Source organism: Orcinus orca, chromosome 17 (assembly GCF_937001465.1).
Source record: "Orcinus orca chromosome 17, mOrcOrc1.1, whole genome shotgun sequence".
In the NCBI taxonomy this organism is placed as follows: Eukaryota; Metazoa; Chordata; class Mammalia; order Artiodactyla; family Delphinidae; genus Orcinus; species Orcinus orca.
Window position 1 is genome coordinate 50119338 of NC_064575.1, and position 17519 is coordinate 50136856.

Below are 17519 nucleotides of genomic sequence, written 5' to 3' on the forward strand. Positions count from 1 at the left end.
GTTCATGAATTCTCTATTTCTAGTTTCTTCTGGTACATTTTATTATTTTTCTCAGTTCTTTAAATAAGCACTAAGTTATTTTATTTATTTATTTACTTCCTTCCTTCCTTCCTTCCTTACTTTTTGGTCTTTCTTCTTTAGTAGTAAAGAAATTTAAAACTAAATATGGTCACCTAATTACAGCTTTGCTGGATTCCATAAATATTAGTATGATTTGTTCTCTATTTCACTGTTTTCTAGATAATTTGCAATTTCCTCTTCATAGGTTACCTCAGATTATCTTTCTTAATTTCCAATAAGTGTGGGTTTTATCGTATTGTTAATTATTTAGTTCTAATTTTAGTAGACTATAATTAGAAATGTAACCTGAAAAATCCCTTTTTTTAGAATTTGTTGGGGTTTTTTTGTTAGTTTTTTTTAATCAGTGGTCCATGAATATACCAAAAAATGGGGGTAGGGGGGAGGCAAGAATAGTTATATCAGTGTAAGTATAAATACATACCATATATATGGTGTGTGTGTGTATATATATATATATATATATATATATATATATACACACACACACACATATACATAATCAAGCTTGTTGATTATAATACTTAATCCCTTTAAGTCCTTTCTCTTTTTTCCTTATTCTGTCCAATTCAGAAAAAGATATATTAAAATCTCTCACATGAATATATTTTTATTAGATTCCCCTAATGTTTCTAATAGCTTTGCTTCAGAAATTTAACTGTCACGGCGACTGACACATACATGTTTCATTATAAGCTGTCTTTTATATCATTACCTAATATCCCTCTTTATTCTTCATTTGAATATTAACCCCTCTTTACTCACTTAAGATCTTTTAACTTTAATTTACCTGATATAAATATTGCCACTCCTGCTTTCTTTTTTGTTTTTTGGTGTGATTAGTTCTTATCTGATATCTCTAATAGGAAATACCACTATATATCTACCCTTTGTATTACATGGGCATCTTATAAACAGCATATAGCTAGGTTTTGCATTTTAATTAGCCCTAATAATTTGTCTATGAGAGAACTGACATTTAGTGAAAAATGTATTTCACTTTATTCCTTCCAACTTACATTTAGCTTACTACTTTATATTTTTGTTTTCTCTATTTCTTTTTCCTTATTCTTGCTAATCTAAGCTGTTTTAATTGTGTTTTGTGCCTTTTATTATCCTGGAAGTTCTCCTGTACTTTCAGCTTTTCACTATGGAGTATGATGTTAGCTTGGGCTTGTCATATACGGCCCTTCACTATGTTCAGGTACATCCCCTCTATACTCTTACTACTCAATTCAATCAAATATACTCTAGTGAAAGACTAATCTTACATGGTATTTTATAACTGTTCTGTCATTATCTAAATGCTACTTTCATGTTTTTGTACTTACCCTTCTCCCAGTTTCTCTAGTACATCAAAAACTTCTTCAGGCTGCTTAGTCAAACTGTCTTCACTCAGCTTTTTTAGCTTACTGATGAGAAAAAGAACAGAAAAAATATTTTCCTTAACATCTTTCATAAATTTTTTAATTTTACTTTTAAGAGGCAATATACTCAAATGGTTCAAAAATCAGTCAATATAAAAAAGTATACAGTATATAGTCTCCTTCCAACCCCTGTTCTTAATCTTCCCAGAAACACCTCAAAGAATAAGCACTTTTATTTGCTTCTTGTGACACCTTTATACAAATATGAATACATATTTTTATTTCTCCCTCTTTTAACACACAATATAGCATTTTATACACAATGTTTTTTATCCACACTGTTATATATTTTGATGTTTTTACTTGACAGCATAAAATCCATGTTGGAGATCTCTACAACATAAATACATAGAAAGCATCCTCATTCTTTTCTTTTTTACATCTACATCCTATTCTGTTGCAAAGATGTAGTATCTCTTACTCTCCGATCCTTTACTTATGGATATCTAGGTTCCCTTTTGCTAATATAAACAACACTGCAATAAATAAGCTTATACATAAGTCAACTCACACATGTGCCAGCATATCTTTAGGATAAATTCCCAGAAGCGAAACTGCGAGGTCAAGGGAATATATAAACACACACAAATATAGAAGTATATATATTGATAAATAAGCACATATACTGTAAGTAATAACCATATGTCATAATATAAATTTAATAACATAAGATCACTATTATAACTATATAGTAATTATTAAAATTTTTGATTGATTATATTATGGTATATTTTATCTACTATAATTGTATGTGATATTAATATATATGTATATTAATAGATATTAACAAACTGCCCACCAGGAGGCTTATACGAATTTAATCTCCTACCAGTAATATATGAGAGCATTTTTCCTACAATTCTACCTACATAGTATTGAACCAAATATTTCAGCCAATACATTAGGTGAAAACTTGTAACTCAGAGAAGATTTATTTTGCATTTCTCTTACTATGAGTGAAGTTGAGCATCTTTTAATATAATATAAAACAAATCATCTATTCATGTTCTTTGCTCACTTTTCTCCTGGGTTTTTGGTCCTTTCCTTATCTGTATACAAGGAAAACTGGCTTTCGTTTAGGTTGTACATATTTTCACTTGTACTGACTTCACTTATGAGTTTTTAGTTTTATGGTCCACTTGACTATTTGCCATAGAGAAATGTCTTTTTATTTTGTTTTTTTTTTTAAAGTTATCCATAGTATGGCATGTGCAGAAATATCTAGAAGCAAGAAATGAGAGGCATTATACATGGTATGTCTGAAAGACCAAAAATAATTCACTATGAATAAAGTATCATGTATAAAGGACCAAAAATAATTCAGAAAGAATAAAGTAAAAGTGGCCAGGATGTATTAAAAAGGGTCAGGTTAAAAAGAGTCTTGTAAACCATGTTAGGAGCTCTATTTTAAAAAGATCACTTCCCCTGTAATCCAGAGGAAGGACATGCAGTAAGCAACAGTAGAGAAGGGAAACCAGTAGGGGATTATTCAAAATATGTATGCAGAGAATATAGCAGTGGCAGTAAGAATGGAGAGAGGATAAGCTAATCAAGATATTAAAGAGGCACAGTCAACAGAAAGTGGTTTTGATTAAATATGGGATGATGCAAGAAAGAGAGGGGTTGAGCATGTCTCTTAATAAGCCTTTGGCTTAAGCTAATGACTAGATGGCAATGTTATTTACTAAGCTAAAGAACACCAGAAAAAAGTCTGGAGGGGAATAAGATGGGTTTAACTCCTCTCATCCAAATGCAGATTTCCAGCAACCAACTGTATATATGAATACCAGCAGAGATCTGAGTTGGCAATGTCATTTTTGGTGTCACCAGCACACAGATGAAGCCTGAAGACATGAGAAGGGATAAAATCATCAGGAAAATGTCTAAGAAGACATAAGGGTCAAGAAGAGATCCCAGGAAAACATCAATATTTAGGAAATGAGGTCATGAAGGACAAGAAAGTAGTACTTGACCATTTTCAAATGCTACTGAAAGTTCAAACAACTTAAAGATTTAAAAGTGTCCATTACAGGATTTCCACTTCTGACCGCAAGGAAGTAAGAGGATCCAGAATTATCTGGCTGCTGTAAACAACTAAAAAACTCAGAAAAATATAGGAAGCAACTATTTTCAGACATGAGTATCAGATATTTCAGGACAGAGATCCATGAGAAAAGGGAAAGAAATAAGATAAACCCTACTATCACCCAAGCTTTAGATCTATAGGTTATGTCCAAAATGTAGCACAGGGAGAAGGGAACCCAACAGAGCCCAGCAATTTTGCTGAGTTAAAGAAACAAAGATGGGAGTTTGGGGAGGCAAGGCAAATAAAATGTGCATTACAGAATACCTGTGAGAAAAGAGCTACACAGAGAAACAGTTCCATCAATCTACCTAAGAGCTCCCTTGACTATTTAGCTGAACGCCAACCTGTACATGCTTACAAAAACACTCTACAAAACCCAACAAAATCAATTTCCTAAGAGAAAAAAACGACCAGGGAGTTTTAAAAAGAACAACTCCCAGAGGTCACACAAGGCTGAGAATCTTTCCCACCGTCAACAGTTAAGTGAACTCGTAGCATACAAAGGACATTCAGTAGACATCCCAGAACAGCCTTGTTTTAGGAAAGAGACTGCATTACCAAAACATAAACGCTACTTTACTTTAGACTCTCCCAAAAGGAGCTTAAAAACAGGCTTCAAAAGCACTGAGCCAATCTACAAGGTAACAACTGCCTACCAGAATAAGTCTATATAGGCATACCTCGTTTTATCGTGCTTTGAAAATACTAAGTTTTTTACAAAAGGAAGGTTTGTGGCAACGCTGCACAGAGCAAGACTATTGGTGCCATTTTTCCAACAGCATTTGCTCACTTTGTGTCTCTGTGTCACATTTTGGTAATTCTCACAATATTTCAAACTTTTTCATTATTATTATATTTTTATGGTAATCTGTAATCAATGACCTTTGATGTTACCATTGTAATGTGTTTTGGGGTGCCATGAACCATGCCCATATAAGACAATGAACTTAATAAATGTTTTCTGTTCTAACTGCTCCACCAATTGGCCATTCCCCATTTCTCTCCCTTTCCTCAGGCCTCCCTATTCCCTGAGACAAAACAATACTGAAATTAGGCCAATGAATAACGGTACAACAACTTTAAGTGTTCAAGTGAAAAAAGAGTCACATATCTCTCACTTTAAATCAAAAGCTAGAATTGGTTAAGCTTAGTGAAGAAGGCATGTCGAAAGCTGAGAAAGGCCATAAGCCAGGCCTCCTGTGCCAAACAGTTACCCTTTTGAATGCTAAGGAAAAGTTCTTGAAGAAAAGTAAAGGTGCTACTCCAGTGAACACACAAATGATAAGAAAGCAAAACAGCCTTACTGCTGATAGAAAGTTTTAGTGGTCTCAATAGATCAAACCAGCCACAACATTACCTTAAACCAAAGCTTAATCCAGATCAAAGCCCTAATTCTCTTCAATGCTATAAAGACAGAAAAAGGTAAGGAAGTGGCAAAAGAAAAGCCTGAAGCTAGCAGAGGGTGGTTCATGGATTTTAAGGAAAGAAACCATCTCTATAACATGAAAGTGAAAGGTGAAGCAGAAAGTGCTCAGGTAGAAGCTGCAGCAAGTTATACAGAAGATTCAGCTAAGATAGTTAATGAAGATGCCTACACTAGACAACAGATTTTCAATGTAGATGAAACAGCCTTATATTGGAAGAATATACCATCCACAACTTTCATAGCTAAAGAGGAAAAGTCAATGTCTGGCTTCACAGGACAATGCAGCTGGTGACTCTAAGTTGAAGCCAATGCTCATTTACCAATCTGAAAATCCTAGGGTCCTTAAGAATTATGCTACATCCACTCTGCCTGTGCTCTATAAGTGGAATAATAAAGCCTGGATGACAATACATCTGTTTACAACATGGTTTACTGAATATTTTAAGCCCACTGTTGAGAACTGCTGCTCAGAAAAAAAGATTCCTTTCAAAACATTACTGCTCATTGACAATGCACTTGGTCATCCAAGAGCTCTTATGAAGACGTACAAAGAGAGTAATGTTGTTTTCATGCCTGCTAACACAACGTCCATTCTGCAGCCCACAAATAAAGGAGCAATTTCAACTTTCATTCAAGTCTTATTATTTTAAAAACGTTATTTCATAAGGCTACAGCTGCCATAGATAGTGACTCCTCTGAAGGCTCTGGGCAAAGTAAACTGAAAACCTTTTGGAAAGGATTTACTAATCACAAGAACATTCATGATTCAAGGGAAAAGGTCAAAATACCAACATCAATAAGGGTTTGGAAGAAGCTGAATCCAATTCTCATGGATGACTTTGAGGGGTTCAAAACTTCAGTGGAGGAAAATACTGCAGACATGGTAGAAACAGCAAGAGAACTAGAATTAAAAGTCGAACCTGAAGATGTGACTGAATTGCTGTAATCTCATGATAAAACATTAGCAGATGAGGAGTTGCTCCTCATGGATGAGCAAAGAAAGTACTTTCTTGAGATAGAATCTACTCCTGATGATGATGCTATCAAGACTGTGAAAATGACAACAAAGGATGTTAAATATGACATAAACTTAGTTGATGAAACAGCAGGGTTTAAAAGGACTGACTCCAACTTTGAAAGAGGTTATACTGTGGATAAAATGCTATCAAGCAGCATTGCATGCTACAGAGAAATCATTCAGGAAAGAAAGAGTAACTGAAGTGGCAAACTTCACTGTTGTCTTATTTTTAGAAATTGCAACAGCAATGCCAACTTTCAGCAACCATCACCCTCATTAGTCAGCAGACATCAACACTGGGGCAAGACCTTCCAGGAGCAAAACAGATTACATCTAGCTGAAGGCTCAGATGATGGTTAGCACTTTTTAGAAATAAAGTATTTTTCAATTAAGGTATATTACATTGTATTTTAGACAATACTACCGCCCACTTAATAGACAACAGCATAGCTTAAACACAACTTTTTTGTGCACTGGAAAACCAAAAAATTCGTGTGATTCACTTTGTTGCAATGTTTGCTTTATTGCAGTTGTCTGGAACTGGACCTGCAGTATCTCTGAAGTATGCCTGCAACTCCTTAAACAAATAAAACTCAGCCTTAACAATGTAAAAATTTATAATGCCAAGAATTCAATCAAAAGAAGCAAGAAGAAACTAAAAACCCACAGACTGTGGGAAAAACCACATTCACAGAAAGATAGACAAGATGAAAACGCACAGGGTGATGTACCAGATAAAGGAAAAAGACAAACCCCAGAAAAACAACTAAATGAAGTGGAGATAGGAAACCTTAAGAAAAACAATTCAGAATAACGATAATGAAGATGATCCAGGACCTCGGAAAAAGAATGAAGGAAAAGATTGAGAAGATGCAAGAAATGTTTAACAAAGAACGAGAAGAATTAAGGAACACATAGAAGAATTAAAGAACAAACAAACAGAGAAGAACAATACAATAACTGAAATGAAAAATGCACTAGAAGAAATCAAAAGCAGAATAACTGAGGCAAAAGAACAGATAAGTGACCTGGAAGACAGAATGGTGGAACTCACTGCCATGGAACAGAATAAAGAAAAAACAAAGGAAAGAAATGAAAACAGCCTAAGAGACAGCTGGGGCAAAATTAAATGCAACAACATTCGCATTATAGGGGTCCCAGAAGGAGAAGAGAGAGAGAAAGGACCTGACAAAATATTTGAAGAGATTATAATCGAAAACTTCCCTAACATGGGAAAGGAAATAGCCGACCAAGTGCAGGAAGCTCACAGAAATGCCAGGCAGGATAAACCCAAGGAGGAACATGCCGAGACACATATTAAAAACATTGACAAAAATTAAAAACAATGAAAAATTATTGAAAGCAACAAGGGAAAAATGACAAATAGCATACAAAAGAACACCCATAAGGGTAACAGCTGATTTCTCAGCAGAAGCTCTACAAACCAGAGGAAGTGGCATGAGATATTTAAAGTGATGAAAGAGAAAAACCTACAACCAAGATTACCCTACCCGGCAAGGATCTCATTCAGATTCAATGGAGAAATCAAAAGCTTTACAGACAAGCAAAAGCTACGAGAACTCAGCACCACCAAACCAGCTCTACAAAAAAAGCTAAAGGAACTTCTCTAAGTGGGAAACACAAGAGAAGAAAAGAACCTATAAAAACAAAACCATAACAATTAAGAAAATGGTAATAGGAAGATACATATCGATAATTACCTTAAATGTGAATGGATTAAATGCTCCAACCAAAACACAAAGGTTTGCTGAATGGATACAGAAACAAGACCCATATATATGCTGTCTACAAGAGACCCACTTCACACCTAGGGATACATACAGACTGAAAGTGATGGGAAGGAAAAAGATATTCCATGCAAATGGAAATCAAAAGAAAGCTGGAGAAGCAATACTCATATCAGATAAAATAGACTTTAAAATAAAGAATGTTACAAGACACAAGGAAGGACACTACATAACAATCAAGGGATCCATCCAAGAGTAAGATATAACAATTATAAATATATATGCACCAACATAGGAGCACCTCAATACATAAGCCAACTGCTAACAGTTATAAAAGTGGAAATTGACAGTAACACAATAATAGTGGGGGACTGTAACACCTCACTTAAACCAATAGACAGATAATCCAAACAAAAAATTAATAAGGAAACACAAGCTTTAAATGACACAATACACCACATAGACTTAATTGTTATTTATAGGACATTCCATCCAAAAACAGCAGATTACACTTTCTTCTCAAGTGCACATGGAACATTCTCCAAGACAGATCACATCTTGGGTCAAAAATAAAGCCTCAGTAAATGTAAGAACACCAAAATCCTATCAAGCATCTTTCCTGACCACAACACTATGAGATTGGAAATAAATTACAGGGAAAAAAACGTTAAAAATACAAACACATGGAGGCTAAACAATACGTTACTAAATAATCAAGAGATCACTGAAGAAATCAAAGAAGAAATCAAAAAATACCTAGAGACAAATGACGATGAAAACATGATAATCCAAAACCTATGGGATGCAGCAAAAGCAGTTCTAAGAGGGAAGTGTATAGCAATACAAGTCTATATCAAGAAACAAGAAAAATCTCAAATAAATAATCTAACCTTACACCTAAAGCAACTAGAGAAAGAAGAACAAAAAAAAACCCAAAGTTAGTAGAAGTAAAGAAATCATAATGATCAGAGCAGAAATAAATGAAATGGAAACAAAGAAAACAATAGCAAAGATCAATAACACTAAAAGCTGGTTCTTTGAGAAGAGAAACAAAATTGATAAACCATTAGCTAGACTCATCAAGAAAAGGAGAGAGAGGACTCAAATCAACAAAATGAGAAAAGAAAAAGGAGAAGTTACAACAGGCACCGCAGAAATACAAAGCATCCTAAGAGACTACTACAAGCAACTCTATGCCAATAAAATGCACAACCTGGAAGAAATGGACAAGTTCTTAGAAAAGTATATCTTTCCAAGACTGAACCAGCAAGAAAAAGAAAATATGAACAGACCAATCACAAGTAATGAAATTGAAACTGTGATTAAAAATCTTCCAACAAACAAAAGCAAGGACCAGATGGCTTCACGGGTGAATTCTATCAAACATTCAGAGAAGAGCTAACACCCATCCTTCTTAAACTCTTCCAAAAAATTGCAGAGGAAGGAACACTAGCAAACTCATTCTATGAGGCCACCATCACCCTGATACCAAAACCAGACAAAGATACTACAAAAAAAGAAATTACCAACAAATATAACTAATGAACATACATGCAAAAATCCTCAACAAAATACTAGCAAACAGAAACCAACAACATATTAAAAGGATCATACACCAAGATTAAGTGGGATTTACCCCATGGATGCAAGAATTCTTCAATACATGCAAATCAATCAATGTGATACACCATATTAACAAATTGAAGAAGGAAAACCATATCATCATCTCAATAGATGCAGAAAAACTTGCAACAAAATTCAACACCCATTTATGATAAAAGTTCTCCAGAAAGTGGGCAGAGGGGGAACCTACCTCAACATAATGAAGGCCATATAAGACAAACCCACAGCAAACATCAGTCTCAACTGTGAAAAACTGAAAGCATTTCCTCTAAGATCAGGAACAAGACAAGGATGTCCACTCTCACCACTATTACTGAACACCACTATACTGAACATAGTTTTGGAAGTCCTAGCCATGGCAATCAGAGAAGAAAAAGAAATAAAAGGAATACAAACTGGAAAAGAAGAAGTAAAACTGTCACTGTTTGCAGATGACATAATACACAGAGAATCCTAAATATGCTACCAGAAAACTGCTAGAGCTAATCAATGAATTTGGTAAAGTTGCAGGATACAAAATTAATGCACAGAAATCTCTTGCATTCCTATACACAAATTATGAAAAATCTCAAAGAAAAATTGAGGAAACACGCTCATTTATTACTGCAACAAAAAGAATAAAATACCTAGCAATACACCTACCTAGGGAGACAAAAGACCTGTGTGCAGAAAATTGTAGACACTGATGAAAGAAATTAAAGATGAATCAAACAGATGAAGAGATATACCAAGTTCTTGGATTGGAAGAAACAATATTGTGAAAATGACTATGACTATACTACCCAAAGCAATCTACATGTTCAATGCAATCTCTATCAAATTACCAGTGGCATTTTTTACAGAACTAGAACAAGAAATCTTAAAATGTGTATGAAGACACAAAAGACCCCAAATAGCCAAAGCAGTCTTGATGGAAAAAAATGGAGCTGAAGGAATAGACTCCCTGACTTCAGACTATACTACAAAGCTACAGTAATCAAGACAGCACGGTTCTGGCATAAAAACAGAAATATAGATCAATGGAACTGGATAGAAAGCCCAGAGATAAACCCACGCACCTATGCTCAACTAATCTATGGCAAAGGAGGGAAGCATACACAACGAAGAAAAGACAGTCTCTTCAATAAGTGGTGCTGGGAAAACTGGATGGGTACATGTAAAAAATGGAATTAGAACACTCCCTAATGCCATACACAAAAATAAACTCAAAATGGATTAGAGACCTAAATGTTAGACCAGACACTATAAAACCCTTAGAGGAAAACATAGGAAGAACACTCTGACATAAATCATAGCAAGATCTTTTTTGATCCACCTTCTAGAGTAATGGAAATCAAAACAAACAAATGGGACCTAATGAAACTTAAAAGCTTTTGCACAGCAAAGGAAAACTACAAACAAGATGAAGAGACAACATTGAGATGGGAGAAAATATTTGCAAATGAATCAACAAAGAATTAATCTCCAAAATATATAAACAACTCATGCAGCTCAATACTAAAAAAACAAACAACCCAATCCAAAAATGGGCAGAAGACCTAAATAGATATTTCTCCAAAGAAGACATACAGATGGCCAAGAAGCACATGAAAAGCTGCTCAACATCATTAATTATTAGAGAAATGCAAATCAAAACTACAATGGGGTATCACCTCACACCAGTTAAAATGGGCATCATCAGAAAATCTACAAGCAACAAATGCTGGAGAGGGTGTGGAGAAAAGGGGACCCTCTTGCACTGCTGGTGGGAATGTAAATTGATACAGCCACGATGGAGAACAGTATGGAGGTTCCTTAAAAAACTAAAATTAGAAGTACCACATGACCCAGCAATCACACTACTGGGCATATACCCAGAGAAAACCATAATTCAAAAAGACACAAGCACCCCAACGTTCATTGCAGCACTATTTACAACAGCCAGATCATGGAAGCAACCTAAATGCCCATCGACAGAGGAATGGATAAAGAAGATGTGGTACATATATACAATGGAATATTACTCAGCCATAAAAAGGAACGAAACTGGGTTATTTGTAGAGATGTTTATTGATCTAGAGACTGTCATACAGAGTGAAGTAAGTCAGAAAGAGAAAAACAAATATCGTATATTAACGCACATATGTGGAACCTAGGAAAATGGTACAGATGAACCAGTTTGCAGGGCAGAAATTGAGACACAGATGTAGAGAACAAACGTAAGGACACCAACGGAGGAAAGTGGCTGGGGGGGATGGTGGTGTGATGAATTGGGAGATTGGGATTGACATATACTAATATGTATAAAATGGATAAGTAATAAGATCCTGCTCTATAAATAAATAAATAAAATTCAAAAATTCAGGAAAAAAAAAGAAAATTGGTGCCCGTAAACTTGCCTCATGCAAGGTTGCCGCAAACCTTCAATTTGTTAAAAAAAAAAAAAATGCAGTATGTGTGAAACACAATAAAAATGCAGTATGCCTGTAATGTCTTCCATTAGGTGCTATTTTCTTAGGAAACTAATGACCTATACAGGGAGGAATTGGGAGAACTTACCAGGAAGAGATTGCATCTTTAAAGAGAGCCCTTGCACAGCATTTACTTTGTATCCAGACAACACTCCAGACAATGATTCTAAGCCATTTACACTCATGAACTCACTTAACCCTCCCAACAACTCTACACAGTAGAGACTATTATTACCATTAAGTGTTTCCATGTAATAATTCGAGAAATACTTAATAATAATAGTTTGGGAAGTTGATCCTCACAGTGGTTAAGTAATTTGCCCTAACCCAGTTAGTTAGTGATGAGGCTCAATTCCAACCCAGACCTTCTGACTTCATAGCCTGTTCTTGTAATCACTACTCTTTTCAGAGCTTGTGGGAAAGTCATCTTCCTGTGATGTGGATGTGCTCCTTCAGGAAGGAGAGCTGTGTGGACCAGACCAGATTTGTAACAGGAAGAGACTGGGGCTGGTTTGAGCAGAAAATGTATTTCTTAAAAGAATCTGAAACAAAGTATTTTTCAAATGCATCACATACAGAAAATGGCTGTAAAAGGGAGTAATTCTTATACTATTAAAGAAACAGAAAGACATAAGGTATTTTTAGGAATTGTAGAATCTTCAATAAGGGCCAGCTATTGGATGATGTTAAAGAATTGTTTTTAATTTTCTTAAGAGTGAAAAGGGAATTATGGACTTAAGAGAATGTGCTTCCTCTTAAGGGACATGTGCTTAAGTATTTAGAGGTGAAGGGTCATGATGTGGGCAACTTAGTTTCAGATGGTTCAACAAATCTGTTTATATGTGTGGAGACAGAATTTGCACACACAAAAATGGAAAATATCGAAACACTGGTGACTGTGAAGAAAGAAAAAAAAGAATTCAATAAAAAATTATGGATATATGAGAAACTGGGAACTGTGACTCACAAAGAGGAGAAAAATTAGTCAATTAAAACAGACACAGAAATGGCAAAAACAGTGGAATTAACAAAAAACAATCTTATAAAGAGTAAATATAAATAAGTCCCATGTACTTAGAGATGCAATGGAAATGGATAGGAAAAAAGAGCTAAACAAAAATTTTACAGATGAAACAAAGTACTGAAATGAAATTTTCACTGGATACAATCTGAACAGATTAAACAGTACAGCAAAAAGGTAACGTGAAGAAAAAAATGTTTAAAGAAAAAAAGGAGAAAAGAAAGAGCCTGAGCCCCACATGGAAATGAAGAATAGGTATAGATAAATATATATAAACAGAGAGAAAGAGAAAAAAGGGGGTGGGGGAGAAATTGGCCAAACATTTTCCAAATTTTATAAAAACAATAAACTACAAATGCAAGTAACTCAGCAAATCTAAAAAGATAAATACACACAAACACACACACAGACAAACCACATGTATTGTAATCAAATTGCCACCAATAAGAAGTACAGGAGTAGGAATAAGAGAATACTAAAAGCAGTCACAGAAAAAAGACATATTACTTAAATAAGAACAAAAACAAGGGGATCCCCTGGTGGCACAGTGGTTAAGAATCCACCTGCCAATGCAGGAGACACAGGTTCAAGCCCTGGTCTGGGAAGATCCGACATGCTGCGGAGCAACTAAGCACAAGCGCCACAACTACTTACTCTAGGGCCCATGAGCCACAACTACTGAGCCGGCATGCTGCAACTACCAAAGCCCATGCACCTAGAGCCCAAGATACACAACAAGAGAAGCCACTGCAATGAGAAGCCCAAGCACTGCAATGAAGTGTAGCCCCCACCCACCACAACTAGAGAAAGCCGTCGCGCAGCAATGAAGACCCAATGCAGCCAAAAATAAATAAAATAAATAAATTTATTTAAAATAAGAATAAAAACAAGGATGACTGTAGTATTCTTGCCAGACAGTAAGCGAGCCAAAAGACAGCGACTCCTTAAAAGTGATGATAGAAAACAATAATCAACATAAAATTCTATATTTAATGGAAATATCCCTCAAAAAGTGAAGGAAAAATAAAAAATTTTCAAACAAAAAAGGGTGAGAGAATTCATTATGAGTGGACTTTCACAACAATAAATGGTTAAAGACAGTTCTTCAGGCTACAAGAAAATGATGTCAAAAGGAAACATAAACCTATACAAAAGAATAAAGAACAGCAGCTAGTAAAAATACAGGTAAATACAAAAAAAAAATGCAGTAACAGCAGAATGTACATTCTTCTCAAATGCACACGGAACAGGAACACTCTCCAAAAGAGACTGCATGTTAGGCCATAAAACATATCTTTAAAATTTCAGAAGACTGTAATCATACAAAGTATCTTCTCCAAACAGAATGGAATGAAAAACGAAATCAAAAACAGTAGGGCAACAGGAAGATCCAGAAATACGTGAATGTTAACATATTCTTAAACAAACAAAGGATCAAAGAAGAAATCACAAGGGAATTAAGAAAATATCGGGAGAGAAATGAAAACAAAAATACAACATACCAAGACACAAGGGATGCAGCAAAAGCAGCATTAAGAGGGCAATTTATAGCAGTAAGCCCTTACATTTAAAAAGAAGATCTGAGCTTCAAGATGGCAGAGGAGTAAAACGTGGAGATCACCTTCCTCCCCACAAGTACATCAAAAATACATCTACATGTGGAACAGCTCCTACAGAACACCTACTGAACACTGGCAGAAAAACCTCAGACTTCGAAAAAGGCAAGAAACTCCCCACGTACCTGCGTACGGCAAAAGAAAAAAGAAAAACCAGAGCCAAAAGAATAGGGATGGGACCTGCACCTCTGGGAGGGAGCTGTGAAGGAGGAAAAGTTTTCACACACTAGGAAGGCCCCCACTGGCGGAGACAGTGGGTGGGCGGGGAGAGAAGCTTTGGAACCACGGAGGAGAGCGCAGCAACAGAGGTGCAGAGGGCAAAGTGGAGAGATTTCTGCACAGAGGATCGCTGCCAACCAGCATTCACCAGCCTGAGAGGCTTCTCTGCTAACCTGCTGAGGTGCGTGGGGGCTGGGAGCTGAGGCTTGGGCTTCGGAGTTCAGATCCCAGGGAAAGGACTGGGGTTGGCTGCGTGAACACAGCCTGAAGGGAGCTAGTGCACCACAGCTAGTGGGAGGGAGTCCGGGAAAAGGTCTGGAGCTGCCAAAGAGGCAAGAGATTTTTTCTTGCTTCTTTGTTTCCTGGTGTGCAAGGAGAGGGGATTAAGAGCGCCGCTTAAAGGAGCTCCAGAGACAGGCGCGAGCCGCGGCTATAAGCACGGACCCCAGAGACGGGCATGAGATACTAAGCCTGCTGCTGCAGCCATTAAAAAGCCTGTGTGCAAGCACAGGTCACTGTCCACACCTCCCCTCCCGGGAGCCTGCGCAGTCCACCACTGCCACAGTCCTGTGATGCAGGGACAACTTCCCTGGGAGAACACATGGTGCGCCTCAGGCTGCTGCAATGTCGCACTGGCCTCTGCTGCCGCAGGCTCGACCTACATTCCGTACCCCTCCCTCCCCAAGGCCTGGGTCACTCAGCAGCTGCTACTTTAACCCTGTCCTGTCTGGGCAGGGAACAGAAGCCCTCAGGCGACCTACACACAGAGGCGGGGACAAATCCAAAGCTCATCCCCAGGAGCTCTGCAAACAAAGAAGAGAAAGGGAAATCTCTCCATGCAGCCTCAGGAGCAGCAGATAAAATCTTCACAATCGAACTGATGTACCCTGCATCTGCGGAATACCTGAACAGACAACAAATCATCCCAAAATTGAGGCAGTGGACTTTGGGAACAACTGTAGACTTGGGGTTTGCTTTCTGCATCTAATTTATTTCTGGTTTTATGTTTATCTTAGTTTAGTACTTAGAACTTATTATCATTGGTATATTTATTGATTTTGCTGTTCTCTTCCTTTGTTTTTTTTTTTAAATACGTATATATATTACTTTCCTTTTTCTCTATTTGTGAGTGTATATGTGTATGCTTCTTTGGGTGATTTTGTCTATACAGCTTTGCTTTCACCATTTGTCATAGGGTTCTGTGTGTCTTTTTTTTTTTTAATATAGTTTTTAGTGCTTGTTATCATTGGTCTATTTGTTTTTTGGTTTGGTTGCTCTCTTTTTTCTTCTATTACTTTTTTATCTCTTTATTTTAATAATATTTTTAATTTTTATTTCAATAACTTTTACCTTATTTCATTTTACTATGTTGTATTTTATTTTTCTTTCTTTATATTCTCCCTGTTCTTCTGAGCTGTGTGGCTGACGGGGTCTTGGTGCTACGGCTGGCTGTCATGCCTGAGCCTCTGAGGTGGGTGGGCTGAGTTCAGGACAATGGTCCACCAGAGACCTCCTGGCCCCATGTAATATCAAATGGTGAAAGCTCTCCCAGACATCTCCATCTCAATGGTAAGACCCAGCTTAACTCAACGACCAGCAAGCTACAGTGGTGAACACCCTATGCCAAACAACTACCAAGACAGGAACACAACCCCACTCGTAACCAGAGAGGCTGCCTAAAATCATAATAAGGTCACAGACACACAAAAACACACCACCAGACGCAGTCCTGCCCACCAGAAAGACAAGATCCAGCCTCAATGCCCAGAACACAGGCACCAGTCCCCTCGACCAGGAAGCCTACACAACCCACTGAACCAACCTTACCCACTGGGGGCAGACAACAAAAACACCGGGAACTACAAACGTGCAGCCTGCGAAAAGGATACCCCAAACACAGTAAGGTTAGGCAAAATCAGAAGACAGAGAAATACAAAGCAGATGAAGAAGCAAGGTAAAAGAACCCCAGACCAAACAAATGAAGAGGAAACAGGCAGTCTACCCGAAAAAGAATTCAGAATAATAATAGTAAAGATGATACAAAATCTTAGAAATAGAATGGAGAAAGTACAAGAAACATTTACAAAGGACCTAGAAGAACTAAAGAGCAAACAAACAATGATGAACAACATAATAATGAAATTTAAAATTCTCTGGAAGGAATCAATAGGAGAATAACTAAGGCAGAAAAACAGGTAAGTGACCGGGAAGATAAAATAGTGGAAATAACTACCGCAGAGCAAAAGAAAGAAAAAAGAATGAAAAGAATTGAGGACAGTCTCAGACACCTCTGGGACAACATTAAATGCACCAACATTCGAATTATAGGGGACCCATAAGAAGAGAAAAAAAAGAGACTGAGAAAATATTTGAAGAGATTACGGTGGAAAAATTCCCTAATGTGGGAAAGGAAATAAGTCCAGGAAGCACAGAGAGTCCAATACAGGATAAATCCAAGGAGAAACATGCCAAGGCACATATTAATCAAACTATAAAAAATTAAATACAAAGAAAAAATATTAAAAGCATCAAGGGAAAAGCAACAAATAACATACAACAGAATCCCCGTAAGGTTAACAGCTGATCTTTCAGCAGAAACTCTGCAAGCCAGAAGGGAGTGGCAGGACATATTTAAAGTGATGAAAGTGAAAAACCTACAACCAAGATTACTCTACCCAGCAAGGATCTCATTCAGATTTGATGGAGAAATTAAAACCTTTACAGACAAGCAAAAGCTAAGAGAACTCAGCACCACCAAACCAGCTATACAACAAATGCTAAAGGAACTTCTCTAGGCAGGAAATGCA

The 17519-nt window shown here is 36.7% G+C and overlaps 1 protein-coding gene across 2 annotated transcripts in view; it reads right to left on the reverse strand.

The window, feature by feature from the left end:
- Positions 1-17519, reverse strand: part of STK3 (serine/threonine kinase 3) — a 319933-nt gene that overhangs the window by 262560 nt on the left and 39854 nt on the right. For both annotated transcript variants that reach the window (XM_033438225.2, XM_004275350.4), the window contains exon 2: positions 1410-1490. In XM_033438225.2, coding sequence (XP_033294116.1) covers positions 1410-1490 — 81 coding nt within the window. The remainder of the gene's footprint in view (positions 1-1409; positions 1491-17519) is intronic.